The sequence below is a fragment of the Haplochromis burtoni genome, unplaced genomic scaffold (genome assembly GCF_018398535.1).
Source record: "Haplochromis burtoni strain Fernald_Lab_line unplaced genomic scaffold, NCSU_Asbu1 Contig_72, whole genome shotgun sequence".
NCBI classification, from domain to species: Eukaryota; Metazoa; Chordata; class Actinopteri; order Cichliformes; family Cichlidae; genus Haplochromis; species Haplochromis burtoni.
In genome coordinates this window covers 360,961-385,687 of record NW_024582433.1, presented here as the reverse complement: position 1 = coordinate 385,687, position 24,727 = coordinate 360,961, and the positions used below count along the sequence as shown (strand labels likewise).

At 39.2% G+C, this 24,727-nt stretch overlaps 3 protein-coding genes across 5 annotated transcripts in view; 1 reads left to right on the top strand and 2 right to left on the bottom strand.

Annotated features, from left to right (window-relative positions):
- Positions 1–161: 161 nt before the first annotated feature.
- LOC121814684 (bone morphogenetic protein 10-like) lies at positions 162–2,154 on the bottom strand. Its single transcript, XM_042221725.1, has 2 exons — positions 2,080–2,154; positions 162–1,037 (listed from the first exon to the last, which is right to left on the bottom strand). Exons 1-2 carry the CDS (start codon positions 2,152–2,154, stop codon positions 252–254), a joined length of 861 nt encoding a protein of 286 aa, XP_042077659.1. The 3' UTR covers positions 162–251.
- A 7,253-nt stretch (positions 2,155–9,407) lies between these two features.
- Positions 9,408–16,586, top strand: smad4a (SMAD family member 4a). Of its 2 annotated transcripts, none has more exons than XM_042221680.1 (11): positions 9,408–9,775; positions 11,066–11,421; positions 11,527–11,701; positions 11,937–11,966; positions 12,046–12,249; positions 12,480–12,587; positions 13,039–13,089; positions 13,203–13,386; positions 13,487–13,655; positions 13,817–13,955; positions 14,701–16,586. In XM_042221680.1, the coding sequence occupies exons 2-11, from the start codon at positions 11,182–11,184 to the stop codon at positions 14,910–14,912; spliced, it is 1,512 nt and encodes a 503-aa protein (XP_042077614.1). In that variant the 5' UTR covers positions 9,408–9,775; positions 11,066–11,181; the 3' UTR covers positions 14,913–16,586. The 2 variants fall into 2 exon arrangements, with proteins under 2 accessions (XP_042077614.1, XP_005941620.1); XM_005941558.3 differs by having other exon boundaries at positions 9,409–9,775; positions 11,129–11,421.
- An 828-nt stretch (positions 16,587–17,414) lies between these two features.
- Positions 17,415–24,727, bottom strand: part of rfx3 (regulatory factor X, 3 (influences HLA class II expression)) — an 18,578-nt gene continuing 11,265 nt past the window's right edge. For both annotated transcript variants that reach the window (XM_005941557.3, XM_042221679.1), the window contains 8 exons: positions 23,587–23,702; positions 23,290–23,444; positions 23,078–23,175; positions 22,504–22,653; positions 22,184–22,392; positions 21,925–22,078; positions 21,719–21,761; positions 17,415–21,584 (listed from right to left, as the gene is read on the bottom strand). In XM_005941557.3, the coding sequence (XP_005941619.1) occupies positions 21,304–21,584; positions 21,719–21,761; positions 21,925–22,078; positions 22,184–22,392; positions 22,504–22,653; positions 23,078–23,175; positions 23,290–23,444; positions 23,587–23,702 (1,206 nt within the window). In that variant the 3' untranslated portion in view covers positions 17,415–21,303. The remainder of the gene's footprint in view (positions 21,585–21,718; positions 21,762–21,924; positions 22,079–22,183; positions 22,393–22,503; positions 22,654–23,077; positions 23,176–23,289; positions 23,445–23,586; positions 23,703–24,727) is intronic.

Sequence of the window (24,727 nt, the reverse complement as noted above, 5' to 3'; positions counted from 1 at the left end):
AGATAGATAGATAGATAGATAGAAGATAGATAGATGATAGATAGATAGATAGATAGATAGATAGATAGAACAGATAGATAGATAGATAGATAGATAGATAGATAGATAGATAGATAGATAGATAGATAGATAGAGATAGATAGATAGATAGATAGATAGATAGATAGATAGATAGATAGAGAGATGTTTCTAAGATGATGACTTTTAGATCCATCACAACACAGTCTTAGTAATAAGTAATACTCTGAGGACTATCTGCAGCCACACTCTGCCACCACCATTCCTTCATACTTGTGGTTGAAAGTAATCGCACCATTATCGTGATAAAGTAGTGAGATTGGCTCTAACTTTGTGGGTACACAGCAGGCACGCGGTGCTCTATCTGGATTCTTTATACTCAGCAGCGTCTGCACTATGGCATGTTTGGTGGGGGAGACCTCAGAAGTCATAGGCGGGTTGCATACGCCATTGCACTTGTACGCTTCGTAGCCCAGAGGTTGGATGATCCATGAATCCCAGCCAATGTCTTTAAAATCCACAAAGAGAGGTGTTCTTTTGCATGACTCGCTCTTAACATTGCGACGGATTCGAGGAGGTGCGTCATAGATAAGGTTGGACTGCGGTCGCATGAGAGACTGCTGGTTTAGCTCGTCCTGTTTAGCATGGCTGTTCTTGTGATTAACATGCTCCCAGAAGGGTTCTTGGCCCCTGCCCATGTTCTCAGGAAGGTCATTCTCGTGGTTAATCATTTGGATGAGCTCTTGTTTGTCCTGTTTGCGGTCTCTGCTCTGATCATCTGAGAACACAATCATTATTGTATTTTGTTTCCCGTCCAAGCTCCTGTCAATGTCCACCAAGGTTTCTGCCTCCTCTGTGGCCTCTTGTGTGGCCCCTTCATCCTCTGACCCCATACATGCAAGATGAACCTCGAGTCTGTGAGTTGCACACCCTGACTTCCGCCAGAGTGTAACCACATGCGTCAGTTCAAATGACACCCAGCTATTATCTTTTGCATGGATATGCTTTGTCACCAGTTCCTCCAGAGTCTATCTATCTATCTATCTATCTATCTATCTATCTATCTATCTATCTATCTATCTATCTATCTATCTATCTATCTATCTATCTATCTATCTAAGATCTTATGCATTGGTGTGTAAAAAGCACAGGTCAGGACTTAGTTGTAAATTAGAAATGAACACATGATGTAAATTTGCAATTGTATAAAGATAAATCTATAATCCTTATATTAATGTAGACTATAAGCCTTTCGATATAATGCTGCAAATCATTAACCACAATCATCTATTAGTCAAAACAAGAGAGAGGAAATGATTGTCTGACAGCAAATATCTGAAAATCAAAGTATAAATGTTGTTCCCGTCTCATGCCACATCATGAGGAGTGAGCCAAAAAGCTAAATAATGCAGACAACAGCAATAACCTTCTGAATATTTTGGGATTCTGAGAGAAATTAAACAAAAAACTTCCTTTGTAAGTCTCCACATTTTCTTCAATATCTATATTTATTTCAATAATTTATACATATTTTATGCACTACATAAACTGTAATGCGTGTTTTTTTAAATTATGAAAAGCCTTATGTGTTATTTGAATAACAATCCTGCTGAAATGCTTTATATTGAGATATTCAGCCACAAATTTCTAAATGACATAATTTACTTCTTTGCCCTGTGGCATGTTGGAGCCAGCCAGATGATTTAAAGACTGACATTCTTTCTCCTATTTGCTTGCCATACTTGCAGAAAATGTATTTTCGATGGCTTTTGACCAGGAGAGGATTTTACGGTATGTTGGAGCTCTTCGGGGCTTCTTGTCTGAAAAATGTTATTTCTCTTGCTTAATCTTGCAGTCGACTGCTGTGAAATCATGCTTTATACCAACCATTCATATCTTGCTTTTTGGCTTTCGACATAAATGCTAATACGGTTGGGAAAAAATAAATAAAATATCTGAAAACAAATATGTTTTTGAGCTTGTGCAACATATTTCATTGTCAGGTAATCACCGCACTCCCCATCAGTCAGCCGTAATCCCCGTCCCTCTAGCGCCACATGCCTGGCGGGCCTCACTCTGCCTGCTTCCATACCAGAGTGATAAAGAGGTGTCAGAGCCTGGAGTCTTGTAGGCCATCACTCAGGATGAGACGCCACTCCAAGTGGTAGCATTTGTGAGAAGGTGGTGTCAGATTCCTGGTCTCGAGCGCCAGCTTGTCCTAATGACAATTCTGCCATCAGGTTCCCTGCTGCCCTCTGAACCCTCCCACTTCCCTTTTTTGACACTGGCATGCTTACACTCTTATCAAGGCCAAGGCAACGGTACAAATGGAAAAAATACATGTCACATCATCACCTAGCTTTTGCTGTTAACAGTCGGAAGTAGATAACAATAATGGAATAACACTGTGGAACTTAATAGGATCCTCACGCAACGAACAGATTTACATGGGCCAAGTGTGCAGGGCAGAGATACGGACAGGCAGTGAATGGATTAATTTATCATTGTGGAACTTACAGTGGGGCAAAAAAGTATTTAGTCAGCCACCGATTGTGCAAGTTCCCCCACTTAAAATGATGACAGAGGTCAGTAATTTGCACCAGAGGTACACTTCAACTGTGAGAGACAGAATGTGAAAAAAAAATCCATGAATCCACATGGTAGGATTTGTAAAGAATTTATTCGTAAATCAGGGTGGAAAATAAGTATTTGGTCACCTCAAACAAGGAAAATCTCTGGCTCTCACAGACCTGTAACGTCTTCTGTAAGAAGCTTTTCTGTCCCCCACTCGTTACCTGTATGAATGGCACCTGTTTGAACTCATCATCTGTATAAAAGACACCTGTCCACAGCCTCAAACAGTCAGACTCCAAACTCCGCCATGGCCAAGACCAAAGAGCTTTCGAAGGACACCAGGAAAAGTATTGTAGACCTGCACCAGACTGGGAAGAGTGAATCTACAATAGGCAAGCAGCTTGGTGTGAAAAAATCAACTGTGGGAGCAATCATCAGAAAATGGAAGACATACAAGACCACTGATAATCTCCCTCGATCTGGGGCTCCACGCAAGATCTCATCCCGTGGGGTCAAAATGATCATGAGAACGGTGAGCAAAGATCCCAGAACCACACGGGGGGACCTGGTGAATGACCTGCAGAGAGCTGGGACCAAAGTAACAAAGGTCACCATCAGTAACACACTACAACGGCAGGGAATCAAATCCCGCAGTGCCAGACGTGTTCCGCTGCTGAAGCCAGTGCATGTCCAGGCCCGTCTGAAGTTTGCCAGAGAGCACATGGATGATACAGCAGAGGATTGGGAGAATGTCATGTGGTCAGATGAAACCAAAGTAGAACTTTGTGGTATAAACTCAACTCGTCGTGTTTGGAGGAAGAAGAATACTGAGTTGCATCCCAAGAACACCATACCTACTGTGAAGCATGGGGGTGGAAACATCATGCTATGGGGCTGTTTTTCTGCCAAGGGGACAGGACGACTGATCCGTGTTAAGGACAGAATGAATGGGGCCATGTATCGTGAGATTTTGAGCCAAAACCTCCTTCCATCAGTGAGAACTTTGAAGATGAAACGAGGCTGGGTCTTCCAACATGACAATGATCCAAAACACACCGCCCGGGCAACAAAGGAGTGGCTCCGTAAGAAGCATTTGAAAGTCCTGGAGTGGCCTAGCCAGTCTCCAGACCTCAACCCCATAGAAAATCTGTGGCGGGAGTTGAAAGTCCGTGTTGCTCGGCGACAGCCCCAAAACATCACTGCTCTCGAGAAGATCTGCATGGAGGAATGGGCCAAAATACCAGCTACTGTGTGTGCAAACCTGGTAAAGACCTATAGTAAACGTTTGACCTCTGTTATTGCCAACAAAGGTTATGTTACAAAGTATTGAGTTGTATTTTTGTTATTGACCAAATACTTATTTTCCACCCTGATTTACGAATAAATTCTTTACAAATCCTACCATGTGGATTCATGGATTTTTTTTTCACATTCTGTCTCTCACAGTTGAAGTGTACCTCTGGTGCAAATTACTGACCTCTGTCATCATTTTAGGTGGGGGAACTTGCACAATCGGTGGCTGACTAAATACTTTTTTGCCCCACTGTATTAAATATGTGAGAAATATTTTATTTTACAGTTTTTCTCAGTCGCTTTGGTGCTTTTCTCACATCACTATTAACATTTGCACAGCAGTTAGTGTATTTCTCAAAACAATTAGTGCAAACTGCAAAACCTAGTGGATAACCTGCAAAAGCAGGTCACTTGCTCAAAATCGATGATCCATTCCTCAAAAGCAAGTATTCATGTCAATGAAACTGTCAGTGTCATCAAAATGAGAAGTCTTGACACCATCTTGATGAACAAGATAATCAAATGGCTTTGTCATGTTTTCATTAGGACAGTGTACAGTAGTCTCTCAGTGTCTTCCAATGCAAAAAAAGGTCAGAACTCGGTGACACTACCTAAAAATGCTCAAGAGAGCACTATACGTTTTTTGCACAGCCATGTACAGTAAAATATACAGTAAAGTTAGACATTCCTGTAGTTATGGAAGTAAGTGAGTACAAGACACTGAATACATATGTTTCACATTTTTACTGTGTAGGATTTTTGTAATTCTACAACATTGTGCAAAAGAAAAATACTCTACAGTCACGTATTTAGAAAAAACGTGAGAAACACCCTTTTGGTAGAGCTGTGCACAAATGTGAACAATATAACAGTACATATTGTAACTGAACATAGGTAAATCATTCTGGCACATTCAGATGTTCCTGTCTGTCTGGCCACATATTCTCATCTACATAACAACGCATATCATCCCTTGCAATGCAGCGAGGAAAGTATCTCCTGGAGTGGCGAATCCACCCTCTGCATGACTCTGCTGTGATGTCGTCACATGCTGCATCCATGGCCATTTGTGCATGTGAGTGCCGGTCATAAACCTTCCACCTCCAGGCAGACAAAAACTCCTCCGTCGGATTAAGGAATGGGGAGTAGGGAGGGAGATATTCAACAGGTATTCTGTCATGTGCTGCAAACCACTGTCTGACCAGATGTGAGTAGTGAAAAGGGACATTATCCCACACAACAACATACTTGTTGAGTTGACATCCACCCCTCTCATTCTCAGGGAGTATGGCATGAGAGAAATTGTTCAATTTCAAGGACAGGACAAAATAATGAAAAAAAGGTATAGCATTTGCTTGACAGCATTTGAAAACGAATTCATCAATTCTGTATGTAATGACTCAAGCAATGAAATAAAGACTATTAGTTTTATTGGAAACTACTATTTAGCATCCAAAAGTATAGTTCATTTTGACTGACATGACATAAGCAAATGATAATGTTGTCGATGGCAGAGTATTGTATGAAAGCACCTGATACATGTCCAAGAGCATTTGCAATTTGTTCAGAGGAAGGAGAAATTGCACAAATGACTAAATGTTGCGGAGGTTGCATTAATAGTTTTGAGAATTTTCATTTTGATCTCAGAAAAGCACCAAAGTGACTGAGAAAAACTGTAAGCATAAAGCATGAGCCACAAATATATACCAAGAATGAAGCCAACAGGAGAGCTTCAATAAAAATTCCTGACAAGAAAAAGTCTTACTGTTTGTTTTTCTTATCATTAAGAACTTTCATTTCTGCAAAGTGTTTTTTTTAAAATTATAAACATAATCTCATTAAGGTTAAACATTTTACATGTAAACACTTTCTACTCAGCCTAAAATATCTACGAAACATTCATTAAATAGGCTTTCCTTTCTTCCAAGGCAGCGAAACCCATAAAAGGTCAAGCTCGCTGTTACAGCAGTTGCAGATTAAAGGTACAGAACGTGACATTTGAAAAGCTTTCTGTTCATGTTAGACCATTTCTTCTATGTTTGCTCTCAGCTGCTTTGGCACGTTTCTTGGCTCCCTTTTTAGATTTCTCAGTACTGAACATGCACTTTCCACAACAGTTCATTCATGAAACAAAACACTATTAACCTCCAAAATGTTTTAACTGTCAAAGTGAAATTTTACCCGCTCAGTCACAGAATTACTTTGATGCTGTATAAAACCAGGGTTGTAAAAATGCATATTCTTTCAGAACAATAGTGGACCGTGTAGGTGTATTCTTCACCTTCTAATTCCATAATAATTGTGTGCTGCATATGTTGACTGACACTGAGTAGCTGCTATTACAGACTATTAATGTTGTGATGATGGCTGACTGCTGTTGTGTTTTTTATTGTATTGTACTCAAAGAAATACTCTTCAAGAACACGTGGTTCTGCATTCTGCTTTATTCTGCCATTATATTTGCATATAATGTAAAGGACACATCGTTCTCTCGTTCAGTGTAATGCTGGCCCAACAGCATTGTGTGCTTCAAACATCATCTGCAAGTTTCTATATATTCTTTTGATCGAGTTGCTTTCGAATATTTCTGCTGAAGTTTTCAAAATATGTAAAATCCCCCTAAACATGTGCTCATAATAAATAATAAGGCAAATGACTAAGTGCAATTGTTTACAGTGTGAAGAGTTACAGCCTGCTTATGTCTGTGTGAGCGAAACAGACATTTATATCAGTTCAATACTTTAATCGTCCAAATTAATGCAGCACTATCGCATTGTGTGAGTCATCATATTCAGAATAGCCTGTTTATTTGTCAAAATCTGCCAAACACACACATTAGAAGTCATGAGTATGAAGACTGTAAAGCATTTTTATAGAGCTTGAGCGCAGCAGAGTTACAGTAATTTGTGGTGTTGGAAGAGCTGCTAAGATAAACATTTAATGCAGGCAACAGCCTGCCCATAAGAATAAGGATATGTGATGATATAGCAATGTAAAGGAAAGTAAAAACAGAGCACAACAGTATAAAGGAAGATGTAGGAGAAAAGATCGTGGATGAAAATCTGCTGCCCAGGCAAGCGTCAGGATCACCCTCAATTTCCAGTTGTTACTATAACGTACTATTGTACACAGTAGGCCTGTGCTCTGTGTCGACAGCCATGCCTTACATGTTGCAGATCATTAGGATTTTGTTCTGTGCTGTGTACAATTTCTGTCTTTTTCTTACTGTGTCTGTCGTTTCCATCCATGTAAAAAGGTTTTACCAGGATTTCTATGAAAAGCTAAGTATGGCCTGTTATTGTAAAACCACCTTTAGTAGTAATAACTCGAGATGATTGTTTTCTGTATGACTGTATCAATTTTCACACTGTTATGGAGGAATTCTGGCCCACATCATTTTTAATATTGCTTCAGTTCATTAAGATTTTCTTGGCAACTGTTTATGCTCAGCTCCTTTAAGGTTGTGCCACAGGACTTCAGCCAGGTTGAGGACTTGTCTGGGACATCTTGATTTGTTTCTTTTTCAGATTTCTTTGTTAGATTTGTTGGTGTGTTTAGGATCATGTATCCATACACACTTAGCTGGTGTATGGATTTGTTTGTGTATGTGCTATTAATTTATGGAAACTATGATGGCACTGCTGTCCTGCTTGGCCAGGACATTTTTAGTCTCAAGAGTTTTTTCCCCCAGTTAAATAAAGGTTAATAATAATAATAATAATAATAATAATAATAATAATAATAATAATAATAATAATAATAATAATAATAATAATAATAATAATAATGATGATAATGATGATGATGATAATAATAATAAATAACCCTTCCTGCTTCTCCAAGGTCATTGTTGATCTCTTTCCTCCTTGGCTTTGGGTTAGCACACAGCTGAATGTGCTCAAACTTCTTCTTTTATAAAGATGCTCACACTTTCTGATGATCATAGAGTGTATTTGATTAGCAGCACTAAAAGAAGCAATAAAAATCTCCTTAGTTATTCACAGGATTGCATTGAGTCCTGTGAAAACGTTCTTTTTGACATGAAAGCAAATTTTTTTTTCCTTTCCAACCTTGCTTTTGAATGCAACATTTCATAACTACTACAAAATGTCAGTCTGTTATACTCAGAAAATTAACAGTGTGGCACAGCAGGAGTTCAATGTCAGTGAAGCGTTGCAGAACAAAACTCTTAGGAAATTAGACAATGAGTAACACACTTCAAGAGTCATTGTGACAAAATAGCTAACCGTTCCCACCCCCCTGGTTTGCACTGTGCCAAAGGAATTTTTTATTTTGGCTGCACAGACTTATACGCTCATGCAAAAATCTTGATTTTGACACATGAATCACAGATTTGAGATGAGTTATGGTCTTTTGCAGTTTATATATACATAGTGCTATGCTGCATGTATGAGCTGTTTTAGGAAAAGTATATTGTTACTACTGTAAAATGTTTTACAATACACATTTGAGTTGTTAGCATATTGATTGATTTTTGTCATTTAGATCAGCTGACTTACACAATTGATGATGTCTAATTTGGGAGAGTAAAACTATGAATGAAACATATGAATCAAAGCAACTGAGAAAAACGTCACTAAAACACTGCTCTGTTAACAGTGGGAAGTAGCTTCATGTTAAAGCTGACTGGGACATGATTGGTCATGCATTTACAGGTAGAAACTAGTGGCATGCAACAGGAAATAAATGTTTATTTCTATGCAGAACCAGAAAAGATATTCCTGGAAAAACTAGTGTTTAAGTGTCCCAGTTATTTTTAATCAATTATTTGAAATCATAGCTTTTGTTTAATGATTATAGTTTGATCCACCATGACTGAAAATAGCTGGAGACGTAAAGTAAATGTGAGTAGATGAAATTAAATGATCTCTCTGTGTAGCCCATTTAATTTACCCCCAACCCAAGGTCATTTTTCACAGTCCCAGATTGAGACTTGACTCATTGTCTCCAGTTTAACTCTGCATCTGAAAAAATGTTAAATACTTAAACTTATATATGTAGCAATGACAGATATTAATGTTAAACATAAAGCAATTTCACAAAATAAAGCCAGCATATGTAGCATACAAATAAACCCCAAGACTAATGTTTTTTTCTATGCTTGTATGTATTCTATGCATCTCTCAGGAACAGTTAATTGTGGCTTTGATCACAAAGCCATGCTGTTCAAAACATTGGTTTGCTAGGGGTAACAAAAGAAAGCCTTATGACAGGAAGTCATGGTATGAATAACATAAATAATATCTGATCAAGTACAGAGGAACACATCTCTTTTTTAAAAAAAAAAATTAGTATTTGGTGCAGTGTACACGTAGAATATCCTAGAACTCACTGAGACTTTGATACTTGAAAAATGAATAGGTTCGCTGTAACAATTTAGTCACTTTTCGCTCTCAGATATGAGCTTTAAGCTCACAGCAGCGCGGAGATTTTCACTGTCTTTACTGTAAAATAAACAAACAGCACCGCAGCGGCACGCCTGTCATCTCCTGCGTGGGCATGCGCAGATGGAGCGTGGTGGGTGGAGATTTTTTTTGTTTATTTTCGTGGCTAACTAGCTAGTAAAACGCGTTGTTGTTAGCATTTATATTCCCCCTCACATTATCAGTGAAGTATAAGAAGTCGAACATATAAACGCGTGCGAGTTTAGCGAGTATTACACTGAAACGTTTGACGAGGTTTTTAGGTTTGGGTCCATCACAGGAGACCCTCGCGAGCTAGGCGTGAAGTTGATGAATGTTAGCGTGTGCTAGCAAGCTAGCCGAAATAACGCTAAGGCGAGCTAGTTAACGCTGGCACTTCGTAGATAAAGTAAACCATATATTATCTCCTGCATCCAGGAACAAGGCTACAGCTCGGTGGTATCACTGTAAGTGCGCAACATTTCCTCTTTGACTTGTGTTGTGATTTATATATAGAATTAGTTGACGAGTAACCCAGTGTTAGCTAATGCTAACAGAGGATGAACTGGAAATTGCTGGCTCTCCTTATTCTGTTCATTAATTGTTCATTTGCTAAACGTGCATTAATATGAATACACAGTTATTCATGATCACGAGCAGTGTAGTACCGACCAGGCTGGGCTGCATCATACTGGGGTATAAGGGATAGAGGAAATATAAAGTTACCCGCTTCCATTAGCTATATGGTGATTTCATCTTAAATCACCAGTTTTAAAAACAACAACAAAACAAAATTTTTTTTTTGCTCATTCCTCTCCGATTTGCCTAAAAATGTAATGATCCATAGTTTGTACAGGTATAATTGTGGGTGTGAAGTTTTAGCTAAATATGTGTAATACTTTTAAAGACACATATTTTTCAAAAATCTGTCAACTTTCAGCACGTTTTCCCCACTTTGAAATTTGAGGCCTTGTTTGAACACGAATATCTCAAAAACTATTAAAGATAAAAGCCTGAAATTATCACTAGCCTCTTTTAGCGTTATAGGGAACTAGGGGTTGTAATTTGTGACCGATACCAAAAACAGACAATTAGAAATGTGAACTTTTCTTTTATCTTAGTCCCAAATTGCAGACTCTGATTGGCTTTTATGGTAAGAAAATTTCATGCTCGTATCTCGAGCATGGCCCCAGAGTTCAAAGAAAAACATATATAAACATTTAAGTTCAAATTTGACAAAGTGGTCAATCAGAATGTTTACACTGATTTAAGATGGAATGACTTTATTAGGACAAAGGCTAGTTACATTTTTTTTTGTGAGACTGTAGTAATAAGTAAAACTTTAACTGAGTATCAATTAATTTTTTCAGAAACTGAAGTTATTTTGCTCCCCGTACAACACACTGTATTTGTCAATGCAGTGTTGCTAATGGATGAATGGGAACTTTAAAGCAATGGTTACAAATTAATTATGTGCCTTGCAACTCAGATGTCAGAATGACAACATTGTTATCAGCACCTGTTCATATGTGCATAAAGTTTTGAATCAAAGATACAGAGACAACCTCGAGCAGTCTTCTTTGGAAAAGTTGCCAGAAAAACTCTTCTTTCTGTGGCCAGTACATTGAGTATTATGTCAGTTAGTTTTCTTCCCCACCTGAGGTGATTCACAGATTGATTTTTATTTTATGAATTGTGGTGTGAAATCCTGATTATCATCTCAACTCTCACTGAAGACAGTTCTCCTCCTGCTTTAGGTTGCTAAATTTGGGCAACAGTGACTCGACGGTAATTTTACCTTCTCATTTCTTCTGGTAAAGGTAAAGAGGATACAGCTGGAAAGCCTCCCCAAGGTTGAAACCTAAGGAGCAAGATGTCAATCACAAGCACCCCCACGAGTAATGATGCCTGCTTGAGCATTGTGCACAGCCTCATGTGCCACCGTCAGGGAGGAGAGAGCGAAAGCTTCGCTAAGCGAGCTATCGAGAGCCTCGTCAAGAAGCTCAAGGAGAAGAAAGATGAGCTGGATTCCCTTATTACAGCCATCACTACAAATGGAGCTCATCCTAGCAAGTGTGTCACCATACAGCGGACTCTGGATGGACGCCTACAGGTAAAGTAGCAAATTCATACTTCTGTGTTTGTTGGTGTTACACCCTGTGATTGTAAATTGGAAAACTTAAGGACCTGTCTAATTTGATGCACCTCTTTGCTCTAGGTGGCGGGGCGGAAAGGGTTTCCCCACGTTGTCTATGCCAGATTATGGCGATGGCCTGATCTACACAAGAATGAGTTAAAACACGTGAAATATTGCCAGTATGCGTTTGACCTGAAGTGTGACAATGTTTGTGTCAACCCATACCACTACGAGAGGGTTGTCTCTCCTGGAATTGGTGAGTAGATTTTAATTTTTGAGTTATTAATATATATATAGAGTACTAATAAAGGGCTTATATAAGAATGTTAGGGTTTATTCAACGTGATCATTTTCTTTGATGTCATATCTCATATTTATACATAATATTTAGTTAAAATATCCAAGTTTCTTGCCTAATTTTTACTTTTGATTATTAAGCCACACTTAGAGTGATGCTGATTAAAATGTCTCACTGTTAAATGTGTTTGCAGACTTATCAGGACTGACCCTCTCAAGTTCAGGTAGGGTGAGCATTTTCTGTTTGCTCAACATAGATTTCTGTGAATGTTCTTCAGTTCTAACCATGTCCTGTTCTGCTAGGTCCACTCTTAGTAAAGGATGAGTATGACTACGATAACCAGCCATCTCACTCCAGCTCTGAAAATCACCTGCCGACGATCCAGCATCCACCGTCGAGGCCGGGCCCACAGGAAACATTCAACAGCCCTGCTCTACTTCCCCCATCAGAGGGCAGCAGTTCAGCTTCTACTTCTGCTTTCTCGACCATTAGTGCCGGACCCTCAAGTAAGTCACGAAACAGTGTCAGCACCTTCTGCAAAATTAAAATAATGCAGCTACTTTAAAAACACTGTGAATCTAAATGTTGCTGTTTTACACTTGGGGTTTGTTAGATTTAAATAAGCATTTTTTAAGGAATGAATTAATTTAATTACTTATTTAGCCAAAGTTACTTTTATTTAGTCTTTTGTTTTAAGCTATTTATTAATGGAGCTGTTTTAAATGTATGCTTACAGATCCTACCCCGAACTGGAACAGAAACCCCAGCTTCACCCCAGCGGGGCCTCAGCACCAGAATGGGCACCTACAGCATCATCCGCCCATGCCTCACACAGGGCATTACTGTGAGTGAATATAAAACATGCACAAGTTCTGCACAGCTTGGACAAGTCAAATCTGATAAATTCATTTGTAATTTTCTGCGTTCAAGCCAGTGGAGACAAATGTGCTTTTAGGCTAATTAACCCTGTTAAGTAGTTTAGTTAAAGACTGGCTGCTGTAGCAGAACACATTAGTATTCTACAGAGACGTGAAGCCAAATAGGTGATGGTTTATTTATGAGTTATTGAAGATATTAGAGATAATACTTCTGTGTGAGTGGAGTTAAGCTTATTAAATTTAAAAGTTGATTTGAAAATTAGTAAAATAGTCTTCACCATCGATGTCTGGTCAGTGCATTATGTTTATGAGTTAGCCTCTTTTGGTCATTTCTAGCTGCTATGTGTTCAATACTCATTTCTAAATAAAAAGTCTCTGTTTAAATACACGTGTAATTATTTTCAACATGATTTACAGGGCCTGTTACCAATGAAATTGCATTCCAGCCACCCATATCCAACCACCCTGGTAAGTACTAAGAAGAAGATCAAAGACAGTTTGCTTTTTAAATTTTTTTTTTTATCCCTAATTGTGCTATGAGTGAACTTGATTGACCTCTGGTTGCTTGCTGGTTGTTTCAGCTCCAGAATACTGGTGTTCGATTGCATACTTTGAGATGGATGTCCAAGTTGGGGAGACGTTTAAAGTTCCATCCACATGTCCAATAGTGACTGTGGATGGCTATGTCGATCCATCAGGAGGGGATCGCTTCTGCTTGGGTCAACTGAGCAATGTCCACAGGACGGAGAACATAGAGAGAGCCAGGTACTATGTCACACACTTTAAAATATATCATGATATTGTTTAGTGAAGAAATTCATGTCAAATATGGTTACTATTTACTTCCTGTCCTTCATGTCGTTAGGCTCCACATCGGCAAAGGCGTGCAGCTGGAGTGCAAAGGTGAAGGAGATGTCTGGGTGCGCTGTCTGAGTGATCACGCAGTGTTTGTGCAGAGCTATTATCTGGACCGAGAGGCTGGACGTGCGCCTGGCGACGCAGTTCACAAGATCTACCCCAGTGCTTACATTAAGGTGCGAATAGCATAATTATGAGATTTGGACTAATGATAATCTCAGTAGATTATGTGAAGTGTCCCTTTTTCGTTGTACTGGTAGAGAATTTTGACCATATATACACGGAGTCTCTCAATATTTGTAGACAGATTTTTAGCATTTGCCTTGTCCCCTGCCAGGTGTTTGACTTGCGTCAGTGCCACAGGCAGATGCAGCAGCAGGCAGCGACGGCTCAGGCAGCAGCTGCAGCGCAAGCAGCTGCAGTCGCTGGGAATATTCCAGGTCCAGGCTCCGTGGGAGGCATCGCCCCTGCGATCAGTGAGTCTTCTTACTACCACTCTTAGCCTTGAACAAGTATATTGTTATGATTACTTGTGTTTTTATGACAAGCTCTATTTTTGTTTGGTAAATGTTAAATATCAGATAAGAAACTCTGACCAAAGCACTTTTGAGATAAAATGTATTTATTCATAACCTGTTATGCACAGTTCGTCTTTTTATGCATTAAAGCAAACAATGTTTTCTTTCCTTTATTTGTTGGTTTTGTCAGACTGTTTTGTGAGACTTTTTAAAAACAACTTCATTTTCTTTAACTGTTAATGATAATGATGATAATGAAAGAAACGTCTTTATAGCTGACCGGTGGTGCAGTGGGTAGACTGAGTCTTTTCTGTGTGCGTCTTGCATGTTCTTCCTGTGCCTGTGTGGGCTTCATCTGGCTACATGCAAATTTAGCTCAATTGTGCATGGATGAAAGGTAGAAAAAGTGCTTGAAGGGTGTAGAGTAAAGCACTGTATGAATGGATGACCTTTAGTCTGCAGTGCTTTGAGTAGTCAGTAAGGCTAGAAGGCTAAATTAAATTGAGTGGAAATGCAGTACAATATGCAACCTGATGTGAGTGGGACGAACGAGTATATTAGTAGTAGTCTCTGTGTGGTAACTGTACCTACTTAGTATGTTCCACACAGACACATGGATTCAGTTGCCTCACGTTTCTCTGCTTTGGTTTGGCCTGTAGTGCCACGTCGATCTAAAAATTGCCGCTTGTAATTTCCCCTGCAGGTCTGTCAGCTGCTGCAGGCATTGGGGTCGATGACCTGCGCAGGCTGTGCATCCTCCGGATGAGCTTCGTGAAGGGCTGGGGGCCGGATTACCCACGGCAAAGCATTAAAGAGACACCCTGTTGGATTGAGATCCATTTACACCGAGCCCTGCAACTACTGGATGAAGTTCTGCACACCATGCCCATAGCTGACCCTCAACCTCTTGACTGAGTTAAAGCATAAGAACTGTATTAGGAAAAAACTAAAAAATAAATAAATGAAAAATAACAGTTAAAAACAGAACAAAAAAAAATCTGACTCTACTCTTAAGAGAAAAACTCCAACTATAAGCCTGGAGTGCCAAAGGAGGACTGCAAACACGGGGATGGTTAATAGTTTCTAGGAGTAGGAAGGAGGATATTAAGGCCAGCAGTATACTCCAAAACACACTTCTTTAAAATCCAGCACTGCAAGCAGTTTCCAGAATTTTGAGAGACTCCAGGTTTGCAGTTTCAGTGACTTCCAAACAGCTGGAGGAACATGTGAGTCACACTGGGAGGACTCGCAGCGCAGTGGAAGACGACGGCCATGAAAAAGGAGGCTGATTGTTTACTAAGTGAGGCTGCTTAACATCAAACGAACACGGCCTGTGCCTCTCTAACCTCAAGGCTGAGGTTACAAAAACACTCAAGGTACAATGATAAGAATTAAAGAAAATATTTTCACTGAGAATATTAGTGCAGCTTTAGTGTTGATGCTGTGCGAAGCCAATCCATCCATTTTCATGCGTAAATTATTTAGTGAAATATTCGGCTCTCAAACAATTTAGGTGTTTGATCCCAACTCATCCTAAATGTGATTTCAGCTGGAGTATACGGCCAGTCCAGTCCTCCTCTTATGGCTCTCTTATACGGCTTCATGTACCTGGAGTTATTTCCCCCTCACAGATCTGGACATTAATGTAAAATTATGTTCTACATTACCCATGCTCTCGTAAACTGTAATCTTGCTTATTTTTTCAGTGCTGGCAGTCCTTGTTTGATGTGCTATGATTTATATTCTCCTTTTGAATTTTTTTTTTGTAATAACAGAGCATTTTGAAAAGCACATCTTAGATGAACTCTGTTTCTCTTTCAACGCCATAAAACTTTCCTTTTTTTAACAACCAGTCAAGGCTGTTCTAACCCTGAGAAAGTAATGGCTTGGACTGAAAAAGCCAAATTTTCATTGAAATTAGGAAATAGTAAAAATAAAAATCTTGATATGTTACTGTATTTCTTTTACTAGCTTAGTGTCTTTTAGCACTTTTATTAATTTGTAATTAATTTGTCTTTTTCATAGTCTCATTTGTGGTTACTTGTCGTAATCATATAATCTGTTAGCATAGCTGAAGGGTTTTCATTTCAAACTACTTGCGGTTTATGTGCTATCTGCCCAAAATCTGTTTTTACTTTCAAACACTCACCCGCAGCAGGTTTGACTGGTGTATTTGGCTGACTTCAATACTTTAGAGACACTTTAGGTGGAGTATTTCTTTAAGATGGCTCAAAATTACCCATTTTTATTTTAACGTATTCTAGCTGAGTAACTGAGGGGTGAACTGTGAGAGGAAGTGTAAGCCATATTGATGCCAAAAAGCGAAAAGGTTATTGGACCATAGTCATTTCAGTATTATGTCGCTTGTACAAGCTCGGTTTAAATTATCAGAACCATTCTAGTTTTGTTCAGCATTATTGATCAAACAATATTTTTGTTATCTGGAGCTCTGTTTACCTACAGCTGTTGCAGTATTTTATACTCTTTTTGCTACTTTTACAGTGATGAACCACCCGTTCTAAAAAAAAAAAAAAAAAAAGCTGTACAATTTTCGAGAAATGCAACTTCATGCTTTTCTTTACAATTCTGCCATACAATCTGAATACATACAGAGTTCGAATGCTATTGATGTTTATATCTATGCATATGGTTGAATAAAATTTAATGGGCATCGCTCGGTGAGTGGATCAAGCTTGTTAAAAAGGACGCCGGCTTTGAACAAGAAAACGTTTATTACTGCAAAGACAAGTCACAAATTTTAAGAAAAACAACACTAAAGCTAGCCTGAGCTGAGATCTGAAATATTCAGAAAAACAAACTACATGTGTCTTTAATAGTTTCTATGATCATCAATACGACACACTAAATGATAATGTCGTAAATATAAAAGCCCCCGAATCATCCTTTTTTTTTTTTTTTGCTTTTTTTTTATGCAAAATACACGATACAAATCATCCTACACACGTTGGTTTGCTTTGCCAATTTTGAAAAATATACATTATATGAAGAAAACTTAACAGCACACAAAAGGAAAGTCACATGAAGTTTGTGTGTATATATTATATCAGATACTATACATTATCCAAAAAAAGAAGGGGGAAAAGTAATCACAAAAGCACTTTGAGCCAACATATCAGATAAAATGTTCACCAAAAGAACAAATGAAATAGTTAAGACACAAATAAATATACCTTTTCTGTTTTTGATATATACACACTTTTGTCTAGGGTGAAGCCAAATAGAAACCTTCCCTAAACGCCACTCCCAAATGCTTGTGCTTGCATTAGAGGGTGCTACAGATGGCCACGACTCACTAGACTGTCAAATGGCACTTAGAAAGAAAAAAAAAGGAAAATTACAAATCTCAAAACGGGTCACAGCATTCAGAAAATATTCAAAACAAATCACGATCATGAGAAAAAAAAAAATTAATGAGAGAGCATTTTACTTAGTTTTTATCATGGTTCATTAACCAGTTCTGTACAATAAAATGCAGGCAATCTACCATGAGCAACATGAGCGCGTGTGTGTGTGTCAAATCCAGTAAATAATCAGGAGTCCAGTCTGAGGACGTCTTTATGCTTCCTCAGCATTCTTAGTGGCAGCACCTGTGCAAGGAAATGTCTGCTCTGTAGCCTCTATCTGTAGCCCACCAGAGACCCAATAGTCACCAAGGCCCACTGCTCTGGCCGGGGTGAAATTAAAGGCACTGGAGTCCGCTATGGGTCAGTGAAGCTGCCATATTGTTCAGCTGAAGAGGCAATTCTCAGCTTTCACCAGGGTCTTATTTGGAAATTTGCAAACAGTGGTTACAAAAACAATCTTCATCAATCTCAAAGACACTCAGAAATAAAGTATAATAGTGTTGGCTGCATTAACATTGGTCCAGCTTTTGGGAAAGAGGCAGGCTTTGAGATTGTGCCAGATGCTGATTTGGCTTTCTCAATCTGGTAAAAGTAAACTGGGTAAAGAGCTAAACTTAGTGAGAGAGATACAAAAATAAGAAGCTTCTAGCAGCACATGGCAGGGTGTGCAAGACCAGAAAGCACTTTTGATCCTAAAGGAAAACCAGTAAATCCATTTTAAGCCATTTTCACTTCGAATGCACAAAATAACTTTTCATCTCTGAGTGATAACATAATCCAGCTGGAGAAAGGTAAAAATGCCATTGCCAAGCAAAGAAGAAAAGTATTCTGCAAAACCTTTATTCCTAACAGTACACCCATATTTACAACAAATTTGGACATTTTATAGACACAACCCCATGAAAGGAGCCTGTGGGAATGGTGCATTTCATTTTTTTCAATTACGTGAACACATATTTATATAAGGATTTCCACAATATAAAAGAGATTAATAAATTCTCCATTTATTGGACATTTTTCATTACTTTCTCTGTTCTCTTAAGTTGCACTCAGTTTAATATTGAGAGCCAGGGCGTCAGTGTCTCGTCCGACGCTCTGTTTGCTTGGCTCTTTTTGGAGACTTTTCAAGCTGTTCCTATTCAATACAGTTAAAATCTTGGATTTATGTGAGCCTAGTTCTACAATACGATCAGTGACCTTTTTTTTTTCTTAAGCCAGCAGGACAAGTGCGGCTAGTGTTACACGTTGGCAGGGCAAGCAGGGCTAGTGTTACAGATGTAGCATAGGTTTAATTGGTGAGGAAGCTAGGTTTGGAAATGTCAGAATTTACTTTTCAGATATCCTCATCCCCAAAAGGCTGAACATCAAGTAGAGTCCACTGACCCAATAGCTGAAAAGACATTTGCACTTTCCCACACTTCCCTAATGTTAAGCATGTTTTCTACACAGGCACACAAGCAAGGCTAAAAACAAAAAGTACCAGTGTACTGCTAGCATCTAAAGATAGCCGCTGAAGGGCTGTGATAACAGCATTTTTTTTCCTTTACCCTTAAATCAACATAAATGACAAAAAAAGAAAAAAAAAATAGAAAAGAAAATCCAGCCTTTCTGTACAGGTCTGCTCTTTTTTCAGCGGAATAATCAAGAGTTATCATTAGTACCCATTATAACATAAGCAATTTAACAAAATTTAACAAAAAAAAAAATCACAATAAATATCAATAAATAAACATTTTTGCAGAGAAATTGTACAGAGCATTTCAACAAGCATGAAAAAATAAGAACAGATTTATTTTAGTAACAAAATGTTCCTATTTAGAGGATTAATCTCAATATTCTCCACAACATAGAAGGCTATAACAGTTCAAGTATAGATGTAGTCTAAGGAATCAGAAGTTAGTCACCATGCCTTTCCCATTTCACAGTCTATGAACTAATTACAGATGAGCTACCATAAGAAACATTCACATAGAAACAATCAGATCAACCACGTTAAAAAAAACAACAAAACAAAACAAAAAAAACCCCAACAACAAATATATGTAGTGTATCATCATTATATATACTATACATATATATCTCTCTATATCTCTTTGAATATCAGAAAATATCTACTTTTGGTCCACTGTACAAAGATGATCTTTAAACAGGGAACAAAGAATGAAGCATGTCACGGGCTAAAAATTGAAAGGAACGTGTGTCAGAGGTGAGAGAAAAGCAATGCAGACTTTCTCTATCGCGTTGAGATTTGTGCAGTACAGTGGTGTGTGTGCAATAAGGTTAGGTGACTGTGCTGCACGCGTCAAAGGGCTGGCACCACTGGTTTGAGGTAGGGTGACTGATGGATGTGTTCCAACAAATACACACAAGCACACAGACGCACAGGCATAAACACACACATGCGTACATAAAAACGCAGCGCACACATAAGCATCCATGTTCACAAACACGCACGTTCACACACTTCACACAAAAACGAAGGCTAATAATGCAAGAATAGGCCTTGAGAGGGCAGAGTGAGGGCAGGGGAGAGGCTACAGACCATGATTCAGATAAGTAGCGGGCTAAGTAGAGCTGAGCTGGAGGAAACAACGGGCGTGTCTGCGCCTGCATCCCTTGGTCTCAACACTGATGAGCCAGCCCAAATCCAGCCACGAGTCACCAGAAAAGCCAAATCTGTGGCTTGGACAATGCAGAAGGGCTGTAGGCTCTCTACAGCACACAGTCAGGACTACACGGGCAGCTGCATTTAAAGATAAGGCACTATGATAAAGCCGAGGTACATTAAATCCCTGACATTCCTTCTGCTCTGCAACATGGCACTGTTGGACAGGAAACAACTTCTGTGCGGCCCCAGTTGGCTCACTCTTCAGTTTCCTTGCGTTAGTTTTTGGTCCACTGCAAACTTAAGGAATTTCATTAAGACAGAAATTGCAAAAACAGGGGAACGTGTCGGGTGAGTTGTTTTCAAGATTACAGCTTGTCACATAAATAGAATTACAGAGCATCTAAAATTAACGAAGGCAAGCGTTATGCACAGAGTGCATAGAAAAGCTAGCATTAGAGACTTTTTTTTTCCTTTTTAACAGCCTTTCTTCTCAATTTCCTATATACAAGAGTAGCAGCAGTGACATCTCTTTAGGGTTTTTTTCCTTAGTTTTTATGTGGCTAAAAGCTATAAGTGTCTATCGTTGAGTGGCTACTAAATCATTTTCAAAGGGAACGGAAAAAAACTGCCCCATGATCCTTAATTTAAAATCATATATAAAGTTGTATCTTTGTCAGTTTTGTTAGCTACATACAGAAACATTTTTGTTCAACCAAAAGTGTATCAGCAGTTGGAATGTGTGACAACATGGAATCATACTAAAATTAGGAGGATTAACTAGAAAATTAAGGAAAAACGAAACAAAACCCCAAAACACAATGATAGCACCATGATTTCTTTTTTTATGTAATATTAACTGAAATTATAGCAAAACTATTATGTACAATAGGTAAGGTCTTGAGTCAATCAATGCCTTTGCTCCACTGGGACTAGTGACATGGATTTGAGCTCTGAGACATCAGTAGTTATCAGTAGTAATTTGTCTTCGGGATAAAACCCATCTGCATACACAGACAGAGGCAGAAACGGGAAACATTTAACGGGTCGAATTAGTCCTTTTCCTTCAGGTCCCTTCCATCAGCTGCCGAGCACAGACTTAACGAGCACATCCAGAATCTAAGCAGTAAGACAAGGACAGAACAGCGTGGCCGGTGTATCAGCACTTCATTGCTCCTCCACTGACCCGGCTGGAAGAGGAGAGCACATCCACACCGGTGCAAACAGAGACAATGTGTGAAAAAGGACACAAACACCAAGACTTACAAAGAGAAAGATATGTGAAGAGTAACAGGGCAAAAAGAGGCCAGACAAGGTCAGCTGTGCCCCCAGACCCTCAAACAGAGGCATAGGTGTTGCCCGTGGTGCTGCAGTGGCGGATGGTCGGAGTACCAACAGAGGGGGTAAGGATGTGCTCAGTGTGGTCCTGTGGGGGCTGCGGCAAAGAGTGAAGTACACCAGGCTGGACAACACCCACCACAGGGTGGGACCCATCTTCTAGTGCCCCGACCTGGATCACCTGGATTACCTCGTGCTCCGACTTCTCCCGCTTGGCAAGAGGCTCCCCGGACTCCTCCGTGTCCTCTTCTAAGTCACTGTCCATCCCACTTGTTTCATCTAGACAGGAGAAAACAGCAAACACAAGCATTAAAAGGAAGCTTTAGAGACGACTGAAGATGCAGAAATCATCACAATTCAATGACATAAAAAAACCTCACAATATTTGTAGCAAATATTATCATTTTACATACCTTTGTCAATGTTAGTAAGGGATAAGGTGTTGAGACTGTCAAACTGCAAAGACAAACAATTATCATAAAGAATTTTCTGTTTAGTTGTTTTCTATGATTTTACAGGTTGTTATTTAATATAGTGTATGACAACGGCACTAACTATGAAACATCATTTTAAAAAGTCAGAGAGAGTAAAGAGAAAACAAGATATGCAACATCTTTACCTCCCCCATGACACCAATAGGTGTCTCTCCAGTAGCTTGAGCCACACGATGTTCCACCAGGTAAAACATGTATTCGTCATACAGCAGTCGAATCAGGTGGAAGGAGCCAAAGCTGGCAGCACTGCGTAGGGTCAGGTCCCTGATCACCATCGAGCTGCAGAAATATAAAACACCAAAGTGTTTTTGTCTTTTCAAAACAATGCTGCACACTCTCATGTGTGTCTCAGAATACACTTATTTCCCACCCTCTACCACAGACCTGTAGAAGGACCATTTTAGCAGGAACTGTCGAGCTGCCCTGGGGAAGCTGGGCCGGTGCTCGTAGGGCTTGAGGACCTGAGTGACCACATTGTCTAGCCACGCTGCCCATTGCTCCAGAGAGCTTTGCTGCTGTAATGTGGCCTTGAAGTCCTGCTCCAAGTGCTGAACCATTCCTTCCTCACACTGGCACACCCACGATGCCTGCTCCTATGCAACAGTCACACAGGGGTTGTATTTGGACATTTTCAGAAAACAATCGACAAAAAAATGAATAAGTGTCTATTCTTTGACACAGTAGTTAAGATCTTTAGTTCTTACCTGTACATTGGCAAAGTCAACACGATTGAGATCGCTGAGCATCTGGTTGATCTGTGATGTGTTTTGCAACACAGCACGTGCCGCCTGAGCCAGGTGGTTCAGAGATGTATATCTGCGCAATGTTTGCGCAAAGGCACTAACAGCGGCAATCTGTTAAAAGAAACAAGAGCCCAGATGTTATCTTTTTTTAAGTACACATGCATACGTATCGTAAACACATTAGTCTGCTCTAGGTATTCATGTTATCTATTATTAAACCGTAGTGTTATTACAGCCAGGCCTTGAAGTTATGCTCAGTGCCAGCCACCATAATTCAATTAAGTTTTATTTATGTACCTGATAAGCTTTAATGCATCCTACTGCAAATCTTACTTTGTTAGAACTACTTCACCTTATTTAGCCTGCACACAATTGCTATACATCTGCAAACCACTTTACAAACCATCTCCTTGCTGTTGATCTCAGTCTTTAGGTTTCGACGTATGCATACTTAAGGGTGAGGAACACACTCATGCTTTCTAAGTATGTGATCTGAAAGCCATACAGCCAAATACAAACATCTGCAATAACATACCTTGGTCTGGATCATTCTCTGTGGAATGGCATTCATGGCATTAGTGAGCCAGCTTTCCAGGCTTTTGGCAAAATTGCGAATGGCTTGAGTCAAGGCACCTGACAAATGATACAGAAAGGCAAATCTGACAACACTGCATTAATGATTGAGCTGTCATAAACATTAACACAAACAAACAAATAAAGCATGAGTCATGTGTGACTGTGGCTCACTGGGAATGGGTCTCAGGACATCAGGAATAAGGATCTCCACAAGGGCCTGGTACATTAAATGGTCGCAGGTGCTCATCCACTTGAGTACAGTTTCGTTTCTGCACAGCACCAATAGCTGTGATTTGGGGAGCCGCGCTTCAATCTCACTTATGCTGCTACAAAATGAAAAACAAAACAAAACAAAAAAAACAACCCCAGATTAACCCGTTTGTTTTTTTTTAATTTCTGACATTAAATATTTTAATATTTCTCCTTCAGACACAACATACTGCATGTATATCATTTACTTGACCTCACCTGTTTTCTGTGACAGTAGCACCCTCTACAGTGTCCGGGGGAGAATAACGCCAGAATGTCTGCCACAGCTTCTCAATCAGACTGAACTGGAGGTTGACAACCACATCCAGGATAGCCTGAAATGAAAAGAGAACATTCATGACTGATACTGCTTTCTTTGTTCTTTTGAAAATAATGACTTCTAAAAACTATTGCCAGTCAATTCTGTTATATTGTCATTTTTCTTTCCATTGCACTTAGTGCTAAAATGAAATTCCATTCTTTTTGTATTAACAAGCGGAAACCTTTAACACGGACATTAAAATACCAAACTATCTGCAAGGTTACACACTACTATGGGTTTGTAAGGACATTTTTTTTTTTGTTTAACTTTTTTAATTTGGATAAAATGAAAATTTAGAGCTGTGGTCAACACTTGTGGATGATTTGATCTGGGTCATTATCAGAGTTGAGGAGAACGTTCTGTTTCAAAATGTCAGCTGCTGGCATTTACAGATCTCTGTCACACCTGATCTTTTTGAAAGTTCCCCCACTCCCAATCCAAAAAAACCCAACAAAACTTTAAATTCACAGACTTCTTTAAATTAAGCAAAACTGTACTTTACTGTATTTTTAGTATTAGCAGCTTTTTGTGGGGCGGCCGTGGCTCAGATGGGAGAGCAGGTATACACATTTGAAGGTTGGTGGATTGATCCCTGGCTACTCTAGTCCGTGTGTCGAAGTATCCTTGGGCACGATACATCCATCAGAGCGTAAGTGTGAATGTCAGATTAAAAAAAAAAAAACATTTTAAAAAGTGCTTACACACAGATCAAAAGAAAGAAAGAAGAAGAAGAAAAAAAAGCACTGTATGAATGTGTCTGAGATTGGGTGAATGAGACTTGTAGTGAGAAAGTGCTTTAGCTGCTCAAAGTGAGTAGAAAAGCACCATGTAAGTAAGAGCCCATTTACTGTAGTTCTTGATTAAGAAAAAAAGATGGTGTTATGATTGATAAAGAGAACAAAACTGACCTTACTTTGACAGAGAAAAACAGTCTTATTAGAAAATAAGTGGAAAACATATGGGCCCTGCAGAAATTAAGTTAATAGTCAGTCACACACACACACACACACACACACACACACACACACACACACACAC

What these genes read in the sequence shown, in the direction of transcription:
- LOC121814684 (XM_042221725.1), bottom strand. Translation starts at nt 2,154, where the DNA reads ATGGCCTACAAGACTCCAGGCTCTGACACCTCTTTATCACTCTGGTAT. An exon ending in GGCAGAGTGAGGCCCGCCAG is followed by an intron (nt 1,038 to 2,079) that starts GCATGTGGCGCT and finishes TAGACTCTGGAG; the next exon opens with GAACTGGTGACAAAGCATAT.
- smad4a (XM_042221680.1), top strand. Translation starts at nt 11,182, where the DNA reads ATGTCAATCACAAGCACCCCCACGAGTAATGATGCCTGCTTGAGCATT. An exon ending in CTCTGGATGGACGCCTACAG is followed by an intron (nt 11,422 to 11,526) that starts GTAAAGTAGCAA and finishes TCTTTGCTCTAG; the next exon opens with GTGGCGGGGCGGAAAGGGTT. An exon ending in ACTGACCCTCTCAAGTTCAG is followed by an intron (nt 11,967 to 12,045) that starts GTAGGGTGAGCA and finishes CTGTTCTGCTAG; the next exon opens with GTCCACTCTTAGTAAAGGAT.